Raw genomic sequence first — 21371 nt, 5'->3', positions numbered from 1 at the left:
ACAAATTTACCCAAGCTGACCTGAAAATGTGTTAATATTTTGCCGCTGTGTCGTCTGCAGCTTAAGTCTCAGTTGGATCGGAAACTGGAAGAGGAGTATCACCGCCTTCCCGAGGAGATCTGCCAGCACCTACAGATCGAGCTGCAAAACAAAAATCTCCAAAAGAACGCGCTGTTCTCCACCTCGTCCAATCATAGCAGTCCCAGTACAGGCTCGGGCCCGCCCTCCAACTGCTCCACGCCCTCTAACTCGTCAACGCCCAGTCGGAGCACTTTGCACAGGAGCCGGGACAATAGCACCGCCTCTCTGGCCGACTCCACTTCGTCGTCCACCACGCCCGTCCTGTCAGACGCAGAAATGTCGTTCAATTAAAACTTTTACTCGTTCAAAGGAATATACAACAGGGGTCTATAGTGATTGTAATGTGGGATAGTAATGATGTAGAATATTTACTAATTTTATTCTTTCTTTTTAATCCTGACCTTTTTTTGGTCTTGTCTACAGAGCTATATTATTTTTTATTTTCGCCGTTTTTGTCAGAAAACTCATTGTGGATTATGTTGGAATAATTCATAAGAATCATAACCAGAGCTGTTTTGTTTTATTGTTCTTTTCTTGTCTAGCTTTTAATGTCACCCCTCATCATTCCTATTGTTTTGTGTGGTCAGTCATCTTTTTTCTAGGCTTATAATGGCTTTAACCTCTTTTGTGGACGTTTCTGGAAAGCTTTAACCTGTGCAGAGGGGGGAGCATAACTATAAACCACATAACTAGCTCCCAGCTGCTGAGGGTAATGGTAAAGGGTACTTCTCACTACAAATTCGATCAGCTTTATTTTGTCACAGCTTTATCTCCTTGAGAAAGACGGGGAAAATTTCAGACAGCCAAAGGAGATTTTTATTTTTCCCAATTGTTATGAGGGTAGAAAAGTGCATCCCAGATGTGAGCACGTGAGTTTTAGGATGGATAAAACAGGAAAAGGGTGATTTTGAAATTACATTACAGCTGAACTTTTAGCTGTAATGACAGCGGCTGACCAGCAAGTGGTGCTACAGCCTTAACCGTTTTGGCGTTTTTGTAAATTGGTGATTTGAGCTGTCTGTGCATGCAGCCTGATAATCCTATTAGACTGTACCCCAACACACACGCCTGCACATGCACACCTGGATTTGCCCCGTCATTGGTTGGGATGAAGCCTCTGCCCTTTAACCCTCCATGAAATTGCAGCCAATGAGGAAAGGGCAGAGGAGGGAGGGGGCATGAGCGCACATCCATCTGGCTACAAATTATGAGGGGTTTTGGTGACGCAACACTCGCTTTCTAAAACATGTGGGCTTCTCTCTCGACACACATACACAGTTTATTGGTTCAGAAACCCAAAGTCTCTAAAATCCTCATCCCATCCAATCTGCTCCACATAGACGCGTATTTAACACACAATAGGGACAAATCAAAATAACTTTTTCCAAATATCAGAGATTACTACACTCAAGGGAACTCGAGTGTGTATGTGTGTGTGGCCAGAACTTAATCTGTTGATGAGGCATCTGCTTTTGGGGACAGTAATACTTCCTACTAAATGGAGAGAGTTGGTGTGTATGCACTTCTGTTGGTGCAGTTAGTTTGACTGGAGAAAGACATCAAAAGCTAAAGTAGTGTCACTACTGTAGACGACAGTCTGATGATGACACAGAGCGGCACTATGACATCTTAATGTAAAAATGCACTCATTTTTCTTTTCTTTTTTTAATTAAGGCTTTCTATTAGCGTGGTATTAATTATTTAATGCTGCTTGAACTTCACTAAAGCCTCAAAAATACCACTTGCATGTTTCCATTTTTTTTTAAATGGACATAAGGTGCATGTAAATTTTATGTTAGCTTAAATATGCCCTTCCCACACAGTTCCTTCACTGTATTGGATAGCCAAAAATGGTGTGTGGCATTGTGATGTACAAACTGAATGGTACATATAAGTTAAATATCAGTTTCTGTCTCTAGCAGAGCTCCCTGTTTGGCTGTATATATTTTGGTTTTTGCTTTTGATTTTTTCCTCTTTACTTTTTTTGTCAGTTTAACAGCAGCGGTCTTTGTTTTCTTTTCTCGTCCTCACCGAAGGGGGAAACCATGGTACTTTGTTTGTGTGTACTATGTAGGTATTTAGCTGTATGTGAATTTTACTACTGACCACAAGTGCTGATGAAAGATGGAGGTGATAGAGGTCAAAGACGGCTGAGAAGAGAAACGAGGGTTTCATTTAAATGTTTTCTCAAAGAAAATAACTATTGGATGACGTTTTGGGAGTCCTGTCTTGTCCTCTCCTACGTCCATCCTTCGATGAGCACTGGCTGCCTGTATTGTCTGTCTGATTGCCCCCTTCACACACGTCATGTAAACTGTCATCTTTTGAAACTGAATTTTATACAACTTTTTGTCTTTTATTGTGATTTAAGTCTTTATTGATGGAAGACTGTGTCCATTCAGGCTGCTGAAAAATGAAACCCTTCATATCAAGTCCCCATCACAGACTCAGTATGTGTGTTATTTTTTTGGCATTTTAATATATCTGACGATTTAATGGCGCTGTTCTTTGTTCTCAAAAAGGAAATCTATGAAACTAATAACAGTTTTGCTTTGGTTGGTTTTTCATATAGGTCAGCAGTAGGATAGCCGTGACAGGCTCTGATGATTTTCTGTGCCATGCTCCATAGAGTAGACCTACATGTGCATGCTTATTTGTGTAGTGTGTTAAAGATTTGAGCCTTTATTTCCTACGTTGGTCTCAGAGGTGAAACTCACCAGTCTCAAATAATTTTACTTGCCAAAAATGTCAACATACTCCTCGCAGGTCGTCTGTTTTAAAGGTCAGCTTGGTCCAAGCGATTTAATTCAATACATTTTATAGTGCCAAATCACAGCACAAGTCATCTCAGGGCACTTTACATAGTAAGATCGAAACTCTATAATATTTTAAAGGGGGAAAAAAAACAAGAAAGCGTTAAGCACTTGGCAACAGTGGCAAGGAAAAACCCCCTTTTAACAGGAAATGACCTCTGGCTTAACTCCACCCACTGAGGCTAGCCATCTGCCTCAGTTTATTGGGGCTGAGGGAGGAGCAAAGAGAGGAAAAAAGCACTGAGAAACAAAAGTCAAACACATTCCATATCCAGTTAACACTATAATGTCCTTGAACATCATAAAGTCATGACTACTGGGTACTCGAGGTTTTTCCATTCCTGTTTTCGAGGAAAAACGTACATCCCATTTTTCATCTCTTTATGTTTAAATGCACTTTTCTCTATTTTACGTGTATATAAAAACCTTTAGTTCCTGTGACGCCGACATCAATGCAACTACTTTCTAAGGATTTTACTTTTTGTGTAACGTATCAGCCGTTGTTTATTTTGTGTACAAGAAAGGTTTTCCTCTTTGCACTTTGAGCTTGGATTTATTTTGTACTGTTCTTTTGGTTTTTGGATGGAAAATGTCATCGCATCCTAAATGAGAGTTTTTAGATTTTAAAAATTTAGTGAGAAATCAAACACAAGTCATGCACCGCTTGCCAGAAGTCGCATTTCTAAGCAGATCTGAGATTTCCATGTGGAACTCCAATTTAATAATGCAACTCTTTTCTCTGCTGTTAGCAGGAATTGTATCTGTGTATGCAAGTGAATAAGTAAGTAGGCTACAGTATTTCAAATTCGTTTTTTCTTTTTGTGCAAAGCTTTTGATATGTGGACTCTTACTCTACTGTTGTCAGTGGCTTTACAGATGATGTACAGTGTCTTTATAGATGAGCTAAGACAAAGATTATGAAACAGTTTACAGATGTCAGCTTAATATTAATTTATTGGTGGGATCACCGTCTGAGGCTAGGGGAAAAAGAGAAGTCCAGTCTTCTTACTATAACGATTATAGGATGTATGTATCTCCTCCTTCATGAGTGGGCCAGTCTTTGCACGAGCATCGTCACACACTGCGATTATTAATATTTTATTATAAATCCCAATTCTTTTGATTTCCGCGTTTTTCATCCCCCGCAAGTGCAATGTTAAATTGTCCATGTCTGTTTGTTTCAGGTGTCAATATATGTCGCCCATATGTAACTGAACTCTGAAAAATTCGCCCCTAAATAGGGAATGAAGAATTTGAAAAAACACCACCTGCGTGGCAACAACCACCAGTAAGGCAGTGAAATAATTATATTTTGATAATTTGGCATGTAAATGGTAGCAAATGAAAAATAAATGTAAAAGTATTTGCATAGTCTATTTTTAAAAAAATCAAGAAATTATAAGCAACACAAATCTGTGTGTGGCCTGCTACCTTCGAATGTTAATTTTATAATTTTCTTAACGGTGTCTTGGTCCAACATCTAACATTTTTCCAGTTCTTCAAGTTTGAGTAGATGCATAAATGGGAATATATGGCCCAGTTGAACCTTGTGTTTATAGCAGGTTCACAAATGTTGCTGATCATACAGAATTTCTATAATGAAATCCACTGTTAGCATGCTAATATTAGCATTTAGCCCAAAGTATTGCTGTGCTGATTACAGTCTGACGTCTAGATTTGACATTTTATTTTGATCTGACTTTAAATTATATTGGTTTAATGTTAAATTTGAATGCTAAAGAATTAGCATTTTTGCTAGTCAACGGGCTACTAGAGTCAATACTGTGGTCAGATTTTTTACACAGTTGTTAAAACTCTAAAGAAGTCTTTTAAATTATAACTATTTCCTCAATCAGGATCTTTAATTCTTTACCGTGACACTGTTTTAGTCGAGTGCATCATTATGCTGCTTTGGCACACAGTCAGGGAAGAGAAGGCCAGTCTGTGTGCTAATGCCGTTAGCTAGTTTCCTTCCCAAAGGCATAGAGCCCCAGGTTTGTTTGTTTTTTTTCATGTCAGCTTTGAGCTTTGACATCTTGTTTTTGTCCCACTTACCTTAAAAAATCCCATTCAAACAGACCTGCACACTACTGTGTTCTGACACAAACACATTAGCATAACGCTGGACACTGTTCACTTTAGCATCAGGCACAAACACTGCTCAACTTTGTTCTTCGCAGACATTTGGTGTGACTCGGCTCCCTCAGGCCGGCCCTACGGCTTTTGGCTGTTATGTCCTCCCCCCTCTTCTCTCCCTCTTAGCCTTAGCCTCACTGCCCCATTTCCTTGCCTCTAGTTTCACCCAGTAATGAGACCATCTTTCACTTTTGAACCAGTTTAATCAAAAACTGCAGCTGTGTTTGTACACATCAGTTAGTGACAGACAGCATGTGATATATTATACAAGATGTGTAGCCAGTCTTGTTCACACTGTGTATGTAGTGTATGACTGTGAGATATAAAGGGAATACTATACAGTGATCTGGATGTAATGCTATATTGTTCCTTCATAACTGATATAAGACTGAGCATTGAATAATAAATGTCTAACCTCCATAGATGGACTGTAACCTTTCCTGATTCGTTTGGTTGGTTTTTGCGATGGATAGTAATTGTTCACCATCACCAACAAGTCTGCAACATCTTCCTTTCTGCTGTTGGTTAATTTGCCATTAATGTCGTTTTTTTCCCCAGGATTTTGAGGCACTTACAGTCCCTTCCATTCATTTGTAATGAAAAGTGTCTATTATTTAACACCTTTAGCTGTGTAATGGGTTTTGAGTTAATTGAATATGACTGAGGCAGAGCATTGCCTTCACACCCTCTTAAATTCAGACTATTTACAGGAAGTAGAGATACTGAATTGCCAAGAGAAACTTCCTCAAGTGGTGTAGCACTAAACAAGAAACTGCTGTGCTTGATTTTAATATAATCTATCCATCTATTCAACTGTCTTTTTAACCACCTATCCAACCAGGGTCACAGTGTGGCTGGAACTGAGCCCTCTAACATTAGAAGGTAAGGCAAGGTAACCTGGAAAGGATGATATTCCATCACGGGTCCAACAGTTTTCACTTTACTAATACACTAATATGTTTTTTTTTTCATTGTGGATTAAAATATTCTGCCAGTCAACCTGCTATAGTGCAGGTACACTTTGTAAATCTGTGGGTATCCTTTGGTGTCTTTTGGATCCAGTGGGTTGCAGGGTGGGCCGCTGTACATGGGCTTTGTTGCTGGTATTCAAGCCACTTTCTTAAGTCTTTTCTGATCAGTTTTGAACTCTGACAGGGTGCATTGACCCGCTGAGAGAGATTGCTGCTGCTGAGGAGTGCTGTTGCCTCCCCAAGTTGGTACTTAGTCTACAGCAGTGTTTATTAGGGTAGGAAATGTCAAAGCAACGATGGCAATGATCTGATAAGAACAGACAACAGAGGAACAGCTGTTGTTCAGTCTGTACTTGAGTTTGAGTCAATCCATAAGACACTACAAGTGAAAGAACACTAAACTGGGTGAATTCACTGTATTTGCCTCTGAATAGTAGAAAAGTCAGAGTATAAGATACTGTAATTTGGAAATACCCAAGAATGGTATCATCTAATTACGTGAATCTAAACAGGAAAAGAATGATTGAAACGGACAACGTCATTTCCTTAATCTTCATCATAATCGGTGCCGTTCCACAGCAGTGCCTCACCTCTGACCTCTCTTTAGGAAACAGACAATCTGCCCAAGGACATCAATAACAATATTAACATCATAAAGACATGATCAGAGCAGACAGGAGCAAGAGTCTTTCCTAAAGTCGCCGAGTGCTTGAATGAAAAGTAAAAACACATCTCATGTGGGGGAGGTGGCCTGTCTTGCTTTAGAAATAGCTCAAGATTAATGTGAGTAACCTTGTGGTCTTGCAGTAACAGAAATGTCAGTCATTACTCTCTCTGAGCCTGCCTGGTTCACTCAGTATAATGCACACATGTTATTGCCCTGATGCATTATTAAGAGAGAGCAGCCTGCAGCCTTCCCTCTTAAGAGTAGTCGTTTTATATCTGATAGAGCACATGGCAACAAAGGACTGTTACAGGCATTTGGTGCTGTGCGCGTGTTGTACTCTGTTGTTGTACTTTTTCTGCTGTCTTGTACTGTATTTGTGTGTGTGTGTGTGTGTGTGTGACCCTCTTTGACTGTATCACAGTCAAAAAATGAAAGGAACAATTTTTTAATCAGAGTATAGCATATAGAGTAAAGCAGTTATCCTTGTTGGATATTGATCTGGTCAGATAAGTAGCAGAGGGATTTGTTAATCAGTTTCAGCTGCTTTGGTGTTAATGAAATCAACGACAGGCTCACTAGAGGGGCAACAGCACGATGCACGTGGAGGCCGCTGACATTTCTCTGTCCTCATCTTTTCTGTTTTTCTCTCGTTTTGCATTTGGCTAGGGTCAGTGTCATTGCTGGTAGTCACTCCAGAGGTTGCACAGGTAGTTCAACTTTTCCAGAATGGCACATCAAGGAGAAGATTCCAGGAAAAAGGCAGTTACTCTAGGAAAGCTGGACATGGATGTAGAACAGGGGTGGGCAACTCCAAGCCTTGAGGGCCGGTGTCCCACGGGTTTTAGATCTCACCCTGGGTCAACAAACCTGAATCACATGATTAATTCGTTACCAGGCCTGTGGAGAACTTCAGGACACGTTGAGGAGGTCATTTAACCATTTAAATCAGCTGCGTTGGATCAAGGAAACATCTAAAACCTGCAGGGACACCAGCCCTCGAGGCCTGGAGTTTCCCACCCCTGCTCGGGAAGGTCCTTAACCCATCATCAGGATGTGTATCTGCTCCTCCTAAACTGCCAGAGCTAAAAAAAAATGACCTCCAGCAGGCCACTGGTGTGAAAGTCTCTCGTCAATCAATCAGAAATGGACATCATGAGGGTGGCCTGAGAGCCAGACGCCCGCTAGTGTGCTCGCGGCCTGATTGGCATGGGTTATAAAACACCAGGATTAGCAGATCCACCAGTGGCGCTCTGTGTATTTCACAGGTGAGAGCAGTTTCACCCTGAGCACACATGATAGATGGGTCTGGAGAATGCTGTGCTGCCTATAACATTGGTTAGCATGACCTGTTGGTCAGTGACGGTCTGGGGAGGTATACCCATGGAGGGATGCACCGACTTCTACGGGCTAGGCAACAACACCCTGACCCTGCAGACCCTACGCTGGTGCACGTTGTCCCGCATTCCTCCTGGTGCACGACAATGCTCGACCTCATGTGGCGAGAGGATGAAGGATTCCACTGACTTGTCCCCACACTTACTTGATGTAGTCCAGGGGTCCTGAATCCCAGTCCACAAGGGCCGGTGTCCCTGCAGGTTTTAGATGTGTCCTTGATCCATCACAGCTGATTTAAATGGATAAATTACCTTCTCAACATGTCTTGAAGTTCTCCAGAGGCCTGGTAATGAACTAATCATGTGATTCAGGTGTGTTGACCCAGGTTGAGATCTAAAACCTGCAGGGACACCGGCCCTCGTGGACTGGGATTGGGGACCCCTGATGTAGTCCATCCATATTTGGTCCATCTGACCCCGCCAGGTTGCACCTCACACTATCCAGAAGCTCAGTGATATGGGAGGAGATCCCCCAAGAGACCATTATGGACATTAGGACATTGTCACAAATGTATACAACCACATTGGGGCCATACAAATTACTGAGTACCATGTTGAGTTGCTGCAATGAAATTTCAGCAAAATGGACAAGGCTGCAGCATCATTTTTCCCCTTTGATTTTTGGGGTGTCTTTGAACTCAGCCCTCTGTAGTTGATACTTTTCATTTTCAAACAATGTGGCATCCTTTCATTCCTAACCCATGACTCGGTCCATATCAGTATAGCTATCCAGTGAGATTTTTATTTTTATCCCACTGAGATCTGACATGTTTTCAAAGTGTTCCTTTCATTTTTTTTTTTCACCAGACATCGTTTCTCAGTCCAGTTAGTTTGGCACTAAAAAATTTGCTCTGTATATTTATCTCACTGGCTGACTACTGGAAGCCTGCCAAGGGGCAGCACCCAGTTCTTGTGAGGATTGCATCATCCTGTTCTTCTGGAAGCAAACTGTAAGCCATTAAAATAAAATTACTATATATTCTTGATTGGTTATAACTTTCTGCAAAAACACATTTGAACCCAAACCCGATCTGCAATATAAAAGCAGAGTAACAAAGACCAGCAGGTCCTCTCTGTTCAGTACGGACACACATACACAGACGGGAACCTTTTTGCGATGACCAGAGAAATTGTAGTATCCAACTAAAACTCATTGCTCCTTACACCACCATCTCTCCCCCTTCCTTCTTTCTCTTGTTTCCACTGTCCTCCTTTGTGGCTGCTGCTGCTGCTGGGCATGGTAAGGAAGGTTAGCTGAAAATATAATCCGTCACTGATTACCTGCTGCAAATCCTCCGTAATCAGAGCCTCCGAGGAGACGGCTGGTTCGAGGGATTATTCACAGTTTATCCAGCGACAGTAATGCGTTTTGGTAATCACCTGCATCATTTCAAAACTACTCATAACCTCATAAACAAATCAGTTCATCTGTGAAATCTATTACATTCGCACCTCTTTTCTTTCTTAATCTCTATAATCATATTTATCTTTTCTAAGTTAACCACTTCATTTCATTTCATTTCCTTTTTCTACCTATTATTTTCCCACATGATCCTGCATTTCTCTAGCACTATTCACGGGTCTCAGATAGTTATTTTCCCTTCATGTTTCCTCCTCATTTGCACCCTGCAAATAAGCAAACAAGCTGTATTGTGCATATTAGTTACAATTGCTTTGCCTATAATGGAAAGGCATCCCTCAGTTACCTTATTTTGAAAAACAGATTTTTATTAAGATAGATGCTTTTGATTTGAAACAGTACTTTAGTACTTTTGCATTCCAACAGCCAAAGAGGGGTAGGTGATTATGCTTTTTAATTTAAAGTATATATCTCATCAACAATACCCACAGTACAACATGAACTGATGTACTGGAAAATTAAGTCAATGGAAACCCATGTTTGCCTCTTCCAAACCTGCTTAGTCATTTTTATTTCATCTCTGCAAATGACTGAAACAAATCTTGAGGTGTCCCTCCCTTTACTGTGTGCAAAACAACATTTGGTTTGGTGAATACTAATAGGAAGTTGTTTGTTGTAAGTGCAGAGCCAATTAAACGACTAAGAAGTGTCAAAATCAGTTTATGCGTGGAGGCAAACATTTGGACCCATGAGAGGAGGCGATCACTGCAGCATGTCACTCCCCGTCTTCCTGCTCATCCCACAGGATAATTCTGTGTCAGCACCGACTCCATCGCTTCTTTCTCACGCTTCAATTTGTCCACTGGTTTCCACTCTGGCTCAAATTCTGGTCACATTCACCCTTCTTCTCCTTCTTCCGGCCTTTCTTTTTGTCTTCCTCCTCTCACACTTTGTAGCTCTCTTTCTTCCGCCCCTCCTCCAGTCTCTTTTTTGTCTGTCTGGATCTTCCTCTTTCTTGTTCCTCCTCTCCTCCTGTATCTCTCCCTCAAGACTGTTGTGTTTACTCTTTGTCTCGTTCTCCTCCAGTGGAGGATGGAGACATGCCTCGCCGTTGTGGTTACCGGCAGCTTGCCGTGGGAATAACAGCTGCCACTCCGTTGTTGAGAAACTGACAGAGAAGAACGAGAAAAAGGGAGAGAATCCAGCAAAGTAAAATCATGCAAAACATAACTAGTTTCAAGCATCTGTGTCAAAGTTTCAGAGTTTTTCTCTTTAATTAGGTCAGTCTTGAGAGTGAATGAAAAGCACATGAGATTAACACCTGGACTATTATGCGGATAGGGTGAAAGCTCTCTTACCTCACTATTCCCAAAGTGCCGCAAAGCAAATCAGGGAACCACAGCAGAGCTGTTTATTGGCTAGCGGAGCAACACAACGCTTGTGCTGATCAGGTCTCAGGTGTGTGTGTGTGTCTGTTTGCATGCGTGAGTGTGGAAACTTCCAGCAACCATCCCCTCTAGCTTTGCTATAAATATGATGGTGTTTCTCAGGTTGCCGGGTTAGATAGCAGCTGAAAAGCTGTGCTGAATCCTGACGAGATAATTAAGTGTCAGGCAGTTGTGTCAGTTCACTAAAATTAATGTGAAAACATAAGGCACCAAGAAGTAGAGCTTGCAGCTTGAACTCATCCTACCTTTTTTACAAGGGTAACACAATTTAACTGTGTTTTCTCCATGACTGTACGTATATATATATGTATATGTACAGTCATGGAGGAAAACACAGCTAAATGCAAATGAAAAGGATGATAAGTGAATTATGTTTCCTTTAAAACCTGACCTGAATAATAAAGATAAAGATGACCTTTGTTAGTCCCACTGGTGGGAAATTTGTTTTGTTACAGCAAAAGTGCAAACTTATGTAGCAGAAATTAGAAAACACTGGAATGCAATAAAATAAAATAAAATACTATATACAATAGAATAAAAATAGAATACTATATACAATAGAATAAAATAGAATACAAATACTATATACAACTGAGTAAGAAAATACAAAAGTACAACTTTGTCAGAGAAAGAATTGTACATATAGCAGTCTTATTGCACGTGTGAGGGTTTGATCAGCTGCAAAAGTCTTTGTTGTGGAGTCTGACAGCAGTGGGGAGGAAAGACCTGCGAAATCTCTCCGTCCCACACCGTGGGTGCCGCAGTCTCCCACTGAAGGAGCTGCTCAGTGCTGTCAGAGTCTCCTGCATGGGGTGGGAGATGTTGTCCAACAGGGATGACTGAGGCCACCACAGAGTCATAGAAGGTCTTCAGGAGTGGGCCCTCCACTCCAAACGACCTGAGTCTCCGCAGCAGGTACAGCCTGCTCTGCCCTTTGCTGTAGAGGGTGTCTGAGTTATGAGTCCAGTCCAGTTTGTTGTTCAGATGAACACCAAGGTACCTGTAGCTGCCCACAGCCTCAATGTCCATACATTGGATGTTCAGTGGTTGCAGTGGAGGATGCTTGTGCCTGCGGAAGTCTACCACCAGCTCCTTGGTTTTACTGGCATTGATCTGGATAATGTTGTCATACCTGAAAAAAAGCCGTTAAATTTGGCTATGATTGATCCAACATGGTGTCTGCCAGCAACGTTGTCGCTTATTGCATCTCAAATAATTTTGTTATAAAGCTTCTCACCTGTTTGCATCCATCCTTTAAATTACTGCCATCTTATGGCCACATTTGGCAGTTGTCTGTGGCAGGTGTGACTCTGCTTGACTCTGATTCCACTGGAATCTATTCGAGGTCTCCGTTTCAGTGGGCATGTCCGTGTCCTGTTATTAACAAAAGCTTGAGCTTGTCAAGCTGAGAGTCCTGCAGCTTTCAGAATGGTGGTGAACCTTCTCTCAAGTGGCTGGCCTACCAAAATTACTCCAAGAGCGCATCAACGACTCATCCAGGAGGTCACAACCCAGAACAACATCTAAAGAACTGCAGGCCTGACCTATCTCAGTTAAGGTCAGAGTTCATAATTTAACAATAAGAAAGAGACTGTTAGTTTTGACTCGTCATTCCACAGAACATTTTTCCAATAATATTGTGTTTTGGGGTTTTTTGGTTTTCTTCTTCTAACTCTCCCATGGGTGACATTTTTGCCCAGAACATTTCATAAAAAGAACATCATGAAAGCAGTCAAACATGGTGGTGGTGGTGTGATGGTCTGGGGCTGCTTTGCTGTTTAAGGGCCTGAATGATGAAAACTCTCCAGTGTGGTTGAATTAAAAGAATACTGCAAAGAAGGGTGGGCCAAAATTCATCCGCAGTGATTTAAAAGACTCATTTTCTGCAAACCTCTGTGTTCTACCTACACATCATCTAAAATACTACAATTACAATTTTTTAAAAACAAAACTTTACAAAATCATGCACGTAACTGAATTCTGTTCTATTTCCTTTTTTATAAGTTACTTACACCATGATAACCAGTATATTACAGTCTGATCATCTGTTGATTACTATTGTACCCCATTTCTCTTTTATTACAAATGCTTGAACCAGTTCTTATATTGCACTTTTCTACTGTCCCCAGCATACCTCATTCACCAGTTCACAACCATTCATACAAACACTTTAAGCTTTCTATCTAACACTTACCTACATTCACACTGATGGATGCATCGGAGAGCAACTTGGGTTTAGTATTTTGCCCAAGGATATCTGGCATGCAAACTGGAGCAGCTGGGGATTGAACCACAAACTTTCCGATCAGTAGACGACCTACTCTACCCCCTGAGCTTTAACCATCCCTTACATAAATATATACAAATAGACAAATGTTGTTTTAGTGATAACATGGCCAATCATTTTGATGATCTTGTTTGCTGATGACACGGTCATGTTCACACTCTCAGAGTAGCACATCATTAGATCCTTGAGCTACAGGCCAATATTAATGTTAATGAAAAGACTGTTAAAAACCATGAAATAAAAACTGTCAGCTGGTTTTAAGTGTAAAACCTTAAGCCTGAAAATGGCTTTCAATTTTCTAAATTAAATTAAGTAAAATATTGCTTTCTTTGGATGTTGACTTGATTGAAGCTGCTTCAGAAAATGTACATGAACATTTTTATAGATGATTGCAATTACAGGTATACACTCAGGGTAATCACTTATCTCAAATATGATTAATTTATTAACTAAAATAAACATCTCAACGCTGAAAAAGACTTTCTCTCCATTATTAGAAAGGAAACACACATTTCTGAGTATTTTCCAGTCACGTTTTATTTCATTTTTGAAAAAAAAGAGAAAAGAAAAGTTTGGTCTATATATCATTTTTCATATCATGTCATTTTCAGCATTTAAAAATACTCTTTACTACGACATTTCCAACATCGAACGCTGTATTCTGAATGACTTTAATTCATGCAATAACACACTCTTGCACAGTATGATATGAACAGCTCACACATATGCACACATCCACACACAAGCACACACACACACACTCATACACACACACATAATAAAAACAATAGAGTAAACTCTTATGTTCTTGTTCTACTTTGTGAGGGATTTTTTTTGTGTATCTATTACAAAAATCACCAAAACAACACAAAACAATGCAATGAAAAGCACAATAAGATAATAATAAAATGAATGAAAAAATACCAGATGTTTATATTAAAAAGCACTTTGTGAGCTCATAAATAGGGCGGCGTGAGTATACAGTGAAAAAAAATATATTTATAAGGTAGAAAGCAATGTAGTGGCTAATAGTGGAGGTGGTGAGAATGGGGGGAAAAAAGAAAAAAGAAAAATACTCTTTTGTCTTTCACACATGGATACAATACATATGGTTTCAAACAAGAAATGTAGCAAAGCACAAAAATGCTAAAAATGTGTTCTTTGTTAATTTGTTCAGGTGTTACTCATAACAGATTCTTTACATATATAAGCAAACATTTGGTAAAGTATACAACAGACTCGTCACTGTGTGAAACAGACTGATGTCTTCATGCTCTGAGACACTCCAAGGTCTTGAACTAAATGTATACTCTATATAAATGAATACAGACAAAATATTCCAAATTATCGTTGACAAATAGCTCTGTAGTAATGATTTACACTATTAATACTCAGCTCATTAGATTTATAAGTAATGAATAACATTCATTTTTTTCAAGGTTAGGTGTTTTGTCTGTATTTATTCATGTTTTTTAATTTATTTTTAAATAATTTATTTAATAATGTCTTCTAGTTTTCATATGGATCAGCTGCTGGACATTTATGTGGTCAGAAAAATAATACAAACTATGGAATAATAGATCTTGGAAAAATGAATGAATGAGTGTAAATATAATAGCAAAACACTGCCGCTGGTTTCCAGGTTTACCTGAAAACAAATACTCTTAAATAAGCTTTCCATTTCAAAATTCAGATATTATCTATTCAGATAGATGCAGTACATCTGTTAAACCCCACAAAACAAACCCAGACACAGACTCTTTTTCACAACCGGTTGAAAAAGTGAGGACAGACCAAAAGGGCTTCACCTTCCAAAATGTCCTTACTGTAGTGGTCTACAATACCATCTGGTCCTCACTATGATAGCTGGACTAGAACACACACACACACACACACACACACTGCAAATCATATAATTACACTTGATTGAATGAGTTAAATACTTTTAACTGCTGTTGTCACAATGTAACTACTTTTAAGTGTTAGATTTTTTCCACATGCTTCCATTTTCATCTTCTGAATTTTTGCATGTAAATTGATGATGAAATATTGTGTGCAAGAGTGTGTGTGCCTGTAGTCATCAGTCAGTCAAGAGATGTGGAGTCTGTGACCTCAGTGTACGACAGGCATTCCCAAACTCCACTCACATACGCACACGTATATTCATTTTTAAAGAAAGGTGCCAGCTTTCCAGTCTCGATAGACAGCCAGATCGATTATATATATAATCTTATTTGACAGGTACAGACACAAAGACACCTGATGGGGGTAGAGTACCGGCCACAATTTACCTGCCTCCCTATCTCCGTTTCAGACGCACATGCAGGCATGTACACAAGGGAGAAAATCCAATTTCCAGGCATTTTTACTGTGGGTCAGGTTGGCATTCAAATTCATTAATCTAGCATATGGGAGTCAGCTAGGGACACATGGGGCGAGCCCTTGTAAGGAGATTACAACCCACACAGATGCACCAGCACACAAAAAGACACAGACAGACATAGACATACAGTGGATACACATGCAAACGACGGGAGGCAAAAAACACATGTTGAGTAACATATGTGTGACAGGGGCATTGTGTTGACATTGTTTAGGTCCATTTGTGAGTGGAAGGGTCACTGCAAAGCAATTGTGCCCACTTTTGTCCTAGAATGAAATCCTGGTGGGCGTGGTCTCAGCAACGTTCCCACTGATCAGTTGTGAGAGATGGTCTGAGCAGTCAAATAATCTCAAATTAATGGAACAGACATGAGATTTTGGACTGACATATTATCACCATTGTCAAAACACCAAATTAGAGAATCTTCTGGAAGAATCAAGCTGCATGAGAACTGAAAGCTAAACAACTTATTTCCTTTTTTAAAATTTGACAGTTGTACATAGTCTGTCACATTCATTAGAACAAGGGCAAGTGAGAAATATTATAAGAAAACCTCTCTCTCTCTCTCTCTCTCTCTCTCTCTCTCTCTCTCACACACACACACACACACACACACACACACACATGAAGTGTCTCGCACACACCAGCAACAGTCAAGAAGACAACGGCTAGCAGATAGATGGTCGCTAAGCAACAGGCAAAAGACTAAAAATATGGTCGCATTTCTTCATTCACTTAGAAAGCAGGCACACGCACAAACTCAGACACACACGCAAACACTTTCAGTCGTCCTCCAGCAAGGCTTATCAACCTTTAAAAAGCCTACATTTCTAAATCCGTCCCAGTATTCCTGTGTTCCTGTGGCGTCAGCAGCACTATTATCCTGCCCACTCATTCGGAAACTGGCAACTGTTACTGAAGCTTAAGTCATTGAGAAAAAACAAAGAGTTTGGCCCTAGTAACAGGCTGGCAGGGGCCACGGCAATGTGCAAGTCATGTCAAACATTGAAACACTGACCTTGGTCGTGGAGGGTCCAGGCCTAGGTTTCAACTTATTGTGTGCTGAGACCAAATAATTAGAGATCATTAAAGGGTGTGAATGTTAAATGTTAAAATGACCAGCCTCAGCCATGAAATTCACAATTATAGCCTCGTACAAATATGACTAATTCAAGAGATTTTTAAAGTTGTCGTTTTTTTCCTTTTGACTGGTAAGGCTTAAAGTTAGGGGCTTGGACGCTATCTCAACCTATCAGGCAAATCTGAACGTACAAACCCACATATCTTAGTTTCACTGTGACTTATCATTATATATTATATTTAGTGCTGTCAGCGTTAATCTCGTTAAAATGACGTTAACGCCATAACCGCATTAACGCGGCAAATCTCCGTTAGCGAGTTAGCGCGGATCGCCCCGTGCGTGGGGCTGGACGGCGTTAACGTGTTAACGAGGTAACTGAGCTAACACATTGTCAATGTGCAGCCCCACGTGTGGGGCGATTCGCGCTAACGGAGATTTGCTAATGCGGTTATGGTGTTAACATCATTTTAACGAGATTAAGCGCTAATTATATTCATTATAGATACTATATGATCTTGATAGAACTTCTTCAAAATTTGATACTTAGTATCAGGTATACTACAAACTATTAACAACTCACTGAATACTTCCAGTTTACATCTTCCCAATGTGGCAGTTTTTAAAAATTTGGACTATCCCCACCTTTCACATGGACGGTAGAGTTGCCTTAGGTTGACTTAACATGACCTCAGCATCTAAAAGGCTGAAAACGTCTTGACCAACGCCCTTTTCTACAGGTGTTGGGACAGGGCATGTCATCATGTTTAACTTCTGTAGAGCAATGTTAAATCTTTGCAGCTAAAAGGAATATGGCAGGTGTCCAAACTCTATCATTGTAGGTGGGCTGGGGAAAACAGCTTTCCTTAATTTCCTGTGGCATAGAAATGTCACATTAGAGTGAAGGTGCAATGCATACAGGAATTTTTTCCCCTATAGAGCAATGCCTGTTTGCACCAATCACCCACTTATATTCCATTTTTACATCCACCGAACTTGGCGGGGCTGTATCAGAGGCGTGGATTGGTTACAACTTAAGGCGTCTTTGTTATGTCTGCATTTATACGGGCTGACAGCAGTGAGTGGGTTGTCCATATTTAACAATCAGGATGGCGGGCAGGTAAATTGTTGTTTTCGGTCCTATTCTTCTGTCAGTCAACAAACCAAAAAGCTAAATTATTGTTTATCTCAGGATGATTTTTCTTGAAGATCACCGTCAGCATGGTGGGTAGTTGAGAGGAAAATCGCTCACTTCCTACAGAGTATCTCTTTCTATACTGTTTTCAACAAAGGGAAAAAGCATTTAATAATAATCTACACTGACAAGCCATATGCCATCCCTTCTGTCCAGTTTCGGTCCAGCCTCCCGGCAGGACTGGGCTATTAACACCACATAATGCAGATCTGGGCTTTGACGCTTTAAACGACAGACACGGATGACAAAACAGTTGAGTTCACACGATACATGGCCTAATATTCTCGTTTTTAGCTATTCTGAATATCTTACTTTCACTTCCACGCACGCCACGCCTGAGTTTCACAGAAAAAACATTTCACAAAAACATAATAAATAGCACAGTTTTACCCATAAAATATACCAGATCATTTACCACATATATCTGTAGTGTGAACACCTTTATGAAATTTTTGCCAGTTATTTTGTTTGTTTTGTTTTTTTACAAACTACAACCAGCAGCTTGTAGACTGCACACTGAAAACGTGATCTGTGACTATTCTCTTCTATCTCATCTTTGGATAACACACACTTGTGATTTATATGTATAGAATTTTTTTTGTTTAGATTACAAAGAAATGTCCCGACTGGCGCAGAACAGTCGTGCGATATTTCAGAGCTGCCGTACATTTCCCTCAAAGTGTTTAAATTTCCTGTGGTTTTATGTTTACACACTTCTTGTTGCATTGGGTTTCCTTAAAAATGTCTTCTCGTTTCTCTTTGTTTCAGAGAAAAAAGTCCACGTGAGTCTTTCTTGAATACCTCAACAGTTTTACTTTCAGAGTGGGGCTTAAGATAGAGGGGATATCAATGACTTCTCACACACACATCAACGACAGTTTCTGTTATCATGTACAATTAGAAACACTGGCTGTAGTCATGGTTCTGATTTGTCGTCAACACCGTCGTCATCGTAGTCTCGCAGTCGATCCTTCGCTCCGATTCCTGTGTTGTTCATCAACGGCATCACATAAGTCTCTGCTTGGCTCTAAGTTGTTCACATTATCCATAGTTTAAAGTGTAAACAATGTCACGATGTGTCGTGCACGATGCTTCAGCTTTTTCTTGGTGGACTATCTTCTTGTTGGTTCTTCCTCCCCACTTTAGAGATTTCTTCACTTGGATTTGTCATGTCTATTATCAGATCACGCTGTATTCATACATTTTTTCATTGTTGTTATTTTTTACAATTGCACGGTAACAACATCAACACGTGACGCCACTCAAAAGTTTAGTAAAAAGTGTGGGGATTTGGCATTAAACAAATGCCAAAATGAAACAGAAACTGGATCAATTAAAAAGAGGGCAGGTTGGTCGGTGCTGACTACAACATTTCATTATCACAACTTTAAGACTTTATTCCTACGGGGAAGATAAAAGTAAGGCAAGAGCAAGGGTTTGAGGAAAGTGTATGGTGTGTATGTGTGTGGAGGGACTATTTTGCACAGTGTACCGAGGAAGAAAAGAATAAAAAGACAAAAAAATAAAAATGAAAGGTGGTCAGTTTTCATCTCGCCCGCAACTTGGTCCCCGCAATTGCAGAATCACCTGAGGGCCCCAAGAGTGTGTATAGGTGAGATTGTGTGTGTGTGTGTGTGTGTGTGTGTGTGTGTGCATTTGGTGGAAGAGGGATTAAAAGCGTTAAGTCACTGTCAGTATTAGAGCTCAAATGTTCAGACAGGAGCGTCCACTGATACGGTAAAGGTGGAGGGAGCGAACGAGTGACTGATGCAGGGCAGTAAAAGATTTTTACCACATATTCTTGTTTATGCTATACACACTTTCTTCTCTCTCTATTTCTGTTTCTTCTTTTCTCGTCTTTTCCATTTTTATATCTCACTTTAATCCTCACTCTCAACCTATTTTCTCTTCAGAAGCCAGCTGATCGTCTTTTCGTTCCAGCTATCTTGGCAGTATATAAGGACAACATGAGCCTGTACGCTTTGTTGTCAACTGCTGATTTTAGAAGCGCCCTCAAAAGTCAGTTTTATACCTTTTTTTCACGATGTTGCATTTTAATTTTATGTATTCGAGGGGCTTCTGGTCTAAAAGGTCTGCTAATGTAGAATAAATAATTAATCATTTGGACATTTGGCAAGTTTTACTGTTTATGAGGACTCACTCTCTGTTTTTCAGGACAGAAAGGAATGTAGGGAAAAAACATATCTGATGAAAAACTGAAATAGTCTTTGGACGGATTTAAAGATTTCCTGAAAAGTCGGCCCATATCGATCCATCTCTTCTCCCTCTCTCAAGACTGCTGCATTGCTCTCTCTCTCTCTTTTCATATTGGCAGTGGGCCTCTCTCTCCCTCTGCTTTCCTCTCCATTTAAAACCCTGGTATATGGCAATAGGCCTCCAGGGAAGCCAGCAGGATGTAAATCAGCCACAATGAGACAAACATCAGCGACGTTATTATTTTGCAAGTCCGCGGCCCACCCAGCTCGCCACCGGCAACTGTTGCCCGCCTCCGGTACAGAAGCGTGAGCACGCTCACCACAGCTAAGATAGTGAAGAGGGTGACAGAGAAGGCCAGACTTCCTGGGTCCACCTTGAAAGGTTTGCCCTTGGAGCGCCAGGCGATGGCAGCGATGGTCCATGCCACGCCGATGCCCAGAAAGACGTTAACCGCATTGGAGCCGGTGACGTTGCCGATGGAGGCGTCAGCGTACTGGTCCTGGATGGCGGCGACCTTGCTGGCAAATGTGTCTAGAAGAAAGAAAGAAAGAAAGAAAGAAAGGCTTTATTGTAAAACCATTTTTTATGCTGCCTCATTTTTAGGGTTCTTTCTTCTACTAGGTTCATCTTTTCAAAACCTCAGAGCAACCGCTTCAAACTACAATGGAAAAATCAATGTGAAAGATTAGAACAAGACATAAAAGCAAAGCATAAACCTAGAGTCAAAACAAAACAATGACACTGTGCCAACCAAAACTATGGAAATGACTTTAATTGAATAACTTTTTAGATGTATTTTTGTGAAAGACTTGCTCAAAGGCTGCTGCAAAAAGCTAAAGGTAACAACTGTTTTCCACTTAAAAACATACAAGTGAACATCATGTCATTCAAGAATGGAAAGAGAAGCATAAAGACATGACAAAACTGTAAAGTGTTTGCTCTTTTTTACAGGCAGACACTGATTATCAATCTGTTTAAGAAAAAAAAGTTACAACACCTAGGAAGACGAAAAGTGACTGTACCAATAACTGAGGAAATAATACTCAAAGACAGACAAAGGACGAACAAATGCTTGGGTGACATCCAAATACAGCAGAAGATTTTATAACCTGCATAATTTAAATATGCAATGCTGTCAAATTCAATCAGTAGATATTTCAATTGGCAGAACCGAACTGTAATGGTGGTTACACTGGTGCTTATACAGTCAGCTATCACGAGGATGCTGGAGAGTCATACATAAGATTTTATAAAAAAGGTTTGTTGCAGAGACTGGAAGTCATTGATGAGTGAAATCCTGACATTTCCAGGGATATCCTACATGTCAGTTAAAGTCAAACT

General features: G+C 40.3%; 2 protein-coding genes across 6 annotated transcripts in view; one reads left to right on the top strand and one right to left on the bottom strand.

The window, feature by feature from the left end:
- The window catches only part of plcb3 (phospholipase C, beta 3 (phosphatidylinositol-specific)), a 53925-nt gene extending 49217 nt beyond the window's left edge, over positions 1–4708 (top strand). For all 4 annotated transcript variants that reach the window (XM_025905902.1, XM_003452397.5, XM_019348134.2 and 1 more), the window contains one exon: positions 61–4708. In XM_025905902.1, coding sequence (XP_025761687.1) covers positions 61–372 — 312 coding nt within the window. In that variant the 3' untranslated portion in view covers positions 373–4708. The remainder of the gene's footprint in view (positions 1–60) is intronic.
- Positions 4709–13675: 8967 nt separating this feature from the next.
- The window catches only part of slc8a4b (solute carrier family 8 member 4b), a 135690-nt gene continuing 127994 nt past the window's right edge, over positions 13676–21371 (bottom strand). For both annotated transcript variants that reach the window (XM_005468067.4, XM_019348140.2), the window contains one exon: positions 13676–20561. In XM_005468067.4, the coding sequence (XP_005468124.1) occupies positions 20182–20561 (380 nt within the window). In that variant the 3' untranslated portion in view covers positions 13676–20181. The remainder of the gene's footprint in view (positions 20562–21371) is intronic.

This window comes from Oreochromis niloticus, linkage group LG3 (assembly GCF_001858045.2).
Source record: "Oreochromis niloticus isolate F11D_XX linkage group LG3, O_niloticus_UMD_NMBU, whole genome shotgun sequence".
In the NCBI taxonomy this organism is placed as follows: Eukaryota; Metazoa; Chordata; class Actinopteri; order Cichliformes; family Cichlidae; genus Oreochromis; species Oreochromis niloticus.
This window is presented reverse-complemented; position numbering and strand designations above follow the sequence as displayed.